The sequence below is a fragment of the Sebastes fasciatus genome, chromosome 16 (genome assembly GCF_043250625.1).
Source record: "Sebastes fasciatus isolate fSebFas1 chromosome 16, fSebFas1.pri, whole genome shotgun sequence".
NCBI classification, from domain to species: Eukaryota; Metazoa; Chordata; class Actinopteri; order Perciformes; family Sebastidae; genus Sebastes; species Sebastes fasciatus.
Window position 1 is genome coordinate 12856032 of NC_133810.1, and position 6317 is coordinate 12862348.

A 6317-nucleotide genomic window follows, 5' to 3' on the forward strand; every position below is an offset into this window, starting at 1 on the left:
ACGGTAAACACGACCCCATGTGAAGGCACCAATACACTGCAACCAGAAAGACACATCTATGTTTACGTTTAAAACTGTGAAATGGTCTTTATATTGTGTATTTGTGACATCCCAAAGTTACAGAAATCCTGACGACTTATTTCAAACGCACAGTTTCTGAATACAGTCTGTGTATTTCTCTGTGGATTGAGCATTCTGATACTTATATAGCACTTAAACCTGCTTTATAATAATAAAAAAGACATGAAAATCTCACTTTTTACAATAAAGGACCTTTGATGGGAAGATGCTGATGAGGATTAGAGCTGCAATAAATGAGTATCCTAACCATCCAAGTGTGTAAGTATAAGCTAAAATTAAATACATGAACGTTTTGCCAATCAACACCTCTGCCACAAGCAAACTAAAGGAATCTTCTGGATTATTTCCAGTTAAATGAACAGTAAATGTTGCTGTTAGTTGCTGGTGAGGTTTAGAAATATAATAATTTGACAAAAAGTAAAATTACAGACAATATTGTTTCATGTTTTTAAGTCATAATTTCTAACCCAGCTACCTATTGTAGATAAATTCTGTTGTGAGTTCTCACGCTACTGTTGTGAAACTCGAAGTCAGTAATGGTCATAAATACAATACGAGTTAATGATTGCCAGAGAGATGACACACTGTATTTCTGTACAAACAAAACGTGATTATAAAATAGTATCTCCGCCTAAAAAAAAAAAAAAGTTTGACCAGTGTGGTAAACGGCAGCACGGTAATAACGGGAACTATCTGTGAAGTTGGATAATTTATGAGTAGCATTTATGGTTCGTCAAACATTTCCTTGAACTGACCACCGTCTGTAACGGATGGATGGTAGACACGGGATTAAACCACACACACACACAAACACACACACAGAGCAGATGTATCTGCAAAAAAAATGCACAACACAGCTGCTTTCACTGGTAAACTACTTAAAATACGACTTTTTCCCGCACATGTTCACATATTGCTACTTTATTATTTTTTTTACAGATAAAATTAAATGTCATTTATGTAAAGGAAACAGTCTGAAAGGCTTTAATTGTTTTGTTCATTTGAATATTAAAAACATTGGTGGAAAAATATATATAAACTGCATAGCACAATGTATGCCCCTTTCAAAGGGACGTTCAGGAAGAACAATATAAATACACTTTTTGGTCAGAACGTTTGTACCATATTCTCACATAAATAGACAACATGAGGCATTCATACATTTCCAGCATATTTCAAAGAGAATAAATATGTCTATAAATGCGTAGTAAGGAAATGAGGGGAGAGATGAAAAATGTTGAGATGAGAATTAGAGATAAAAGATGAAAGAAAACGTAATTTGAGGGTTAAACTTGAATAAAACCTGAATTTGTTTTTTTTATTATTGAATAGAAGAGCAGTTTTTTACTTTTAAAAGAATGCTTCAGTGATATGTTTTATTTGGCCTGAGCTGCTGAAACACTCATAATCCATACAAGTGTACAAAGTGTCTTGATATTAAGGCCCTTTTCAACACAAGGCACTGTATCGAATGAAGAGAAAGGCTTAGGTGAAAAGTTGTACTTTGTATTATTGTGCCCAGTGCAAATCCTCGCCCAGCTCAATTATTGCAGAAGTAAACAAGTGAAGAGTATAAACAGCTGGACAGTGACGGCCCTCCTCATATAAACCAGTCATGTAAACAGGCGGTCCGAAGGGGCAAAAGGGCATTACGTTTTTTTTTTTATCCTTGCTGTGGGAAAAAATAGATTTCTTATTTGACTTGAAGTGCTCAGAAAGTTGATTCAAACACTCCTTTTGTGCAGTAGATAGATTATAAACATTGACTTTTAAAAATGTCAGTCCATTTTTGTGAATCCTCGGGAACACATCTCACCAAAAGTCAGTGATATTTCCATTTTTATGATAGGTGGTACATGCTGTAGCCCAGCGGGGCAGCGTATAGTCCTAACGGTGAAATGGGCAGCATGGGTCTGTGGTGGTGGTGGTGATAGGCAGAGTACGACTGTCCGTACAGCGACATGGCGCCCAGCGACATAGCGCCCAGCGACAGCGGTAACGTATAGCCATGGTGTAAACCTCCAGCGGCGGCGGCCACCACCGCCGCCGTCTTGGCGTCCGCGGCCATCTTGAGTTTCTCCAGCTCGGCCTCCTGGAGCCTCTTGGCTTTCGCCCGGCGATTCTGGAACCAGATCTTGACCTGGGTCTCCGTCAGGGTCAAGGAGGAGGAGAACTCGGCCCGCTCGGCGATGGACAGGTACTGCTTCTGCCTGAACTTCCTCTCCAGGGCGAGGAGCTGAGACGTGGTGAAGGGCGTGCGGGGCTTTCGGTTGGTCTTGTGTTTCCTCAACGGACAGCCAGGACCACCGATATGACCTATGGGAGGAGACACAAAAAAAGATTTTAGAATGAGATTAATTCAATTGACTTTCACATAACTCTTTTGATTTATTGTGGATTTATAGGCTATATATATTGATCAGTGGGCTATACTTGAACAAAAATAGCTAAATTAATTAAACTTAAAGTTGAAAGTTGGCTATCAGGACACACTTTGCAAATTTTTTTTTAAATATGCCACATATTTTGATGTATTAGAAGTGCTCACCTACACATTAACCCCCAATATACTGAATATCTTATTGATTTAGTTACACTTTTTTTAGGCCCCTTTTATGCATTTCTTTAAACAACACTGTCGAAGAGCAAAAAAAAAAAAATGCTGAGAAATAATGAAGTTTCATAAAAAAAAAATCTATAAAATCATAGTTTCAAAATGCCTCATGGTGTAGAGGAGAAATGCTGAGAAACAATTATTATAATAATAATAATTATCATCCAAATTGCCAAATGTAGGCTATTTGCTCAAAGGATAGGCTGCAAGATATTATTGGATAATAATAATAATACATTTATTTATATAGCACTTTTCAAAACAGATGTTACAAAGTGCTTCACAAGACAATAAAATCAGATAAATAAAGTAAAAGATGTGGTAACTTTTAACACACAACCTCATGATTGATCATCATGAGGAAGGATGGAAAAAAAAAATTCTATAAAATCATAGTTAACCCCCAATATACTGACTATCTTATTGATTTAGGTTCACTTTTTTTAAGGCCCCTTTATGCATTTCTTTAAACAACACTGTCCAACAGCAGCACAGCTTGTAGACAAGTTGGAGAGAATCATATACCAGTAAACTGCAAAAAAGAAATACTGAGAAATAATAAAGTTTCATCCAAATTGCCAAATGTAGGTTATTTGCTTATTGGATTTAAAAAAAAAAAAAAAAAAATCTATAAAATCAGTGTCAAAATGCATCATGATGTGTAGGAGGAGAAACTTACGCGTCTGTGCGTTAAAGGCGCTGTTGGAGACCCAGGGTGCGCAGTCCTCTGACTCAGACGCCTCGGATTTTACCGGTGATGAAGGCAGAGCTGTTCGGCTTCCCCCGGGAGGACTACACGTCTCTCGGTACAGATACAGCGAGTTTAAACCCGTAGGAGACACCGACACCGCCACCGAGCCTCCCTCCGGTTTACAGCGGACAGAGGACTCCGTCTTCCTCCCGGACATGAGCGCCTCCACGCTGAACGGATGATGATGCCGCCGCACCACCACCACCGGAGATGCCTTCTCCTCCTCCTCTGCAGTCAGGTCCGCGTTACGGTTACCATTGTCCTCCTCGGACGAGCTGCTCTCCAAATCGTTGAAGGTCTCCTGAGAAGCCATATCTCCTCCTCCAGGTCTCAGGTCTGGTCCAGTCAGTCAGTCAAAGGGCGGTCAGGTGAGACCCGCTCCGGCCTGAGAGTGCTGTGTTATGGAGCTGTCAGATAGTCTGTGGGAGTATGTGATGTAGACTATGTGATGTAGACGCAGCACGTTGACACGACTCAACTCTGACCAATCAGAGCAGCCAGAGATGTTTACCACTGCTGCCTTCAGGGACAGTCGGAAAACTGGAAGGTGCTTGTTTTGTTTTTTGAGTAGTGCACTGCAACAGACCCTGCAAAATGTACGCTATTATAATATTAATAAAAATAATAATTATTATTAGTAGTAGTATTGTTATAATTTTATTTATTAAATCTACCCTACCTATTTTACAAGTGCAATTACCTCTGTTTCTACATTACATCTATTTTTATATTTTATACTTCTAGTGTAACACTTCTGTTTATATTTATTTATTACATCTACTTTACCTGTTTTATTTGCTTTATAACTGTGTGTGTTTTACCTGTTATATGTTTTATCTGCCTCGTTTAGTCTTGTCAAGTATTTGTTTTAAAGCACTGACCAGAAGTGGCAACTGTGAATCTCGTTGTATTTAATACGATGACAATAAAGCTTTCTATTCTATTCTATTGACCCTGACCCTTGACCTTGACTCTCTGTCTTTCCTTCCTTTCCTCCATCCTTTCGTTCCTCTTTCTTTCTTTCTTTCTTTCTTTCTTGCTTGCTTGCATATTGGATCTCATATCTAAACCAAGAGATTGTTTTCAACTCCAGCTACAGGTCTATCTGTCGGATGAGAAATCTTCGAAACAGGTGACATAAAAAGAGAGATTGTGTTGTTGTTATTAGTAGTATTGCTATTATTATTGTTTTGCATTATTGTTAGCATTATTAATAGGTGACCAAACCACTTCAACATCACTACAGGCCAATTTTAGAAGGATAGGTGGAGTACTTGAAAGCAGCACTTCACTCCCCATGCAGGTAAAACTAAACAAAAAAAAAGGCCTGGCCTTGGAGGGATTCAGGAGTCAGGCAGGCGGCTGGGTCACGGCCGGACATGGGTCTTGTGGTATGGGGTATGGGGTATGACACATGCGCAGTGTAACCGAAGCTGCGGTCGTGCGTTGGTATTGGCTCAACTCCGGCGAGTGCAGGCGAGATTTTACTGCGCACGTGCTATACCTCCGGAGATATGACGCGTGACCCAGCTTCCTTTCTATACGCCTCTGGCGAATGCGGGGCACACCCTGGACAGGTCGCCAGACAATCACAGGAATGATACATAGAGCAAGACAAACATTCTCGCTCACGTTCACACCTACGGGCAATTTAGAGTCAACAATTTACCTATAACCTGCATGTCTTTAGACTGTGGGAGGAAGCCCGAAAACCCGGAGAAAACCCCACGCTAACAAGGGGAGAACACACTCCACACAGCAGGGCCTCAAGCCGGGTTTGAACCTGCGACTCTCTTGCTGTGAGTCAACAGTGCTAACCACTGTACCACTGTGCAGCCCAAATTACAAATATATTAAAGAAAAAGTTAGATTCCAGCTTGATTTAATTGATTTCAAACTAGATCAAATGAGAAAATTATATAAGAATGACTTTGACCAGAAGTTTCTACTATCAGATGTTCAGTAGCTTATAAGAAAGTAAACATTTCCAGATGGGTGTTATAAATAAAGCTTAACAGGGTTCTCGCTTTATTTTGTTCAGTGGAAATCTAGATGTCGTTGGAAACTTGACGACGCATTTCCCTCCTCATGTTGCCCCTTTGGTTTAGTAGCTACGTGAATTAATGGAGATAAGCTGCAAAAAACAATAGCTGTGCCACAGCATTATCACAAGTTAAGCTCCAGTAATGGATTAGCTCTAACTCTAACCTCATGAGACTGCATGTGTAAACACGGGCCCCATGTGGATAATTATGGAGAATTATACCCGGGATGAAACACTGATCCCTTTTCTTCTTTATCTGCCTCTCTGATTTGTTTGCTGTTCCCTTTTATTGGGACTTTCCATTGTAGCTCACAAGACTGTTGTGAGCTGTGCCAGTCCGGCATGTAAAGAAGGGGGGGTGTCCCACTCAAATTACAGAGTAAATTACTTCGCTAAATTACAGATTCAGTTTTTAAAGTCCTTAGCTCGGGTCCAGCTGAGTCCGGCCTCGGAGGCGCGACTGGACACACATCTCGCTGAGACATCCCCGTGTAGCTGACGCATTCATCTGCTTATCCTATGATTCAATCCCATTCTCTACGCACATTAGACATGAAGTTGCTCATTGTGATCCTCATGAAGCAACCCATTATGATTTTTTTCCATGAACAATTTCACGTTCTGTCGGATGAAAGTGCCTGACTCCTCATGGAGAACTTTACACTTGTTCCAGCAGTTTATCTGAAGAAGCAGCTCTTTGATGATGGTTGAAATATTTGAAGCTGAAAGGAAATGTTTCACTTGTCTCAAGACTTCTTTTTTTTTCTCCCATGGTCACGCTTGTTTGAGTACGTTCTTATCTGCGGCCTAATTGCCCATATTTAACA

At 40.2% G+C, this 6317-nt stretch overlaps 1 protein-coding gene across 1 annotated transcript; it reads right to left on the reverse strand.

Annotated features, from left to right (window-relative positions):
- Window positions 1-986: 986 nt before the first annotated feature.
- msx2b (muscle segment homeobox 2b) lies at window positions 987-3886 on the reverse strand. The gene is made up of 2 exons (XM_074611283.1): window positions 3375-3886; window positions 987-2397 (listed from the first exon to the last, which is right to left on the reverse strand). The coding sequence occupies exons 1-2, from the start codon at window positions 3757-3759 to the stop codon at window positions 1922-1924; spliced, it is 861 nt and encodes a 286-aa protein (XP_074467384.1). The 5' UTR covers window positions 3760-3886; the 3' UTR covers window positions 987-1921.
- Window positions 3887-6317: the final 2431 nt, after the last annotated feature.

What these genes read in the sequence shown, in the direction of transcription:
- msx2b (XM_074611283.1), bottom strand. Translation starts at nt 3,759, where the DNA reads ATGGCTTCTCAGGAGACCTTCAACGATTTGGAGAGCAGCTCGTCCGAG. An exon ending in CGCCTTTAACGCACAGACGC is followed by an intron (nt 2,398 to 3,374) that starts GTAAGTTTCTCC and finishes CTCCTCCCATAG; the next exon opens with GTCATATCGGTGGTCCTGGC.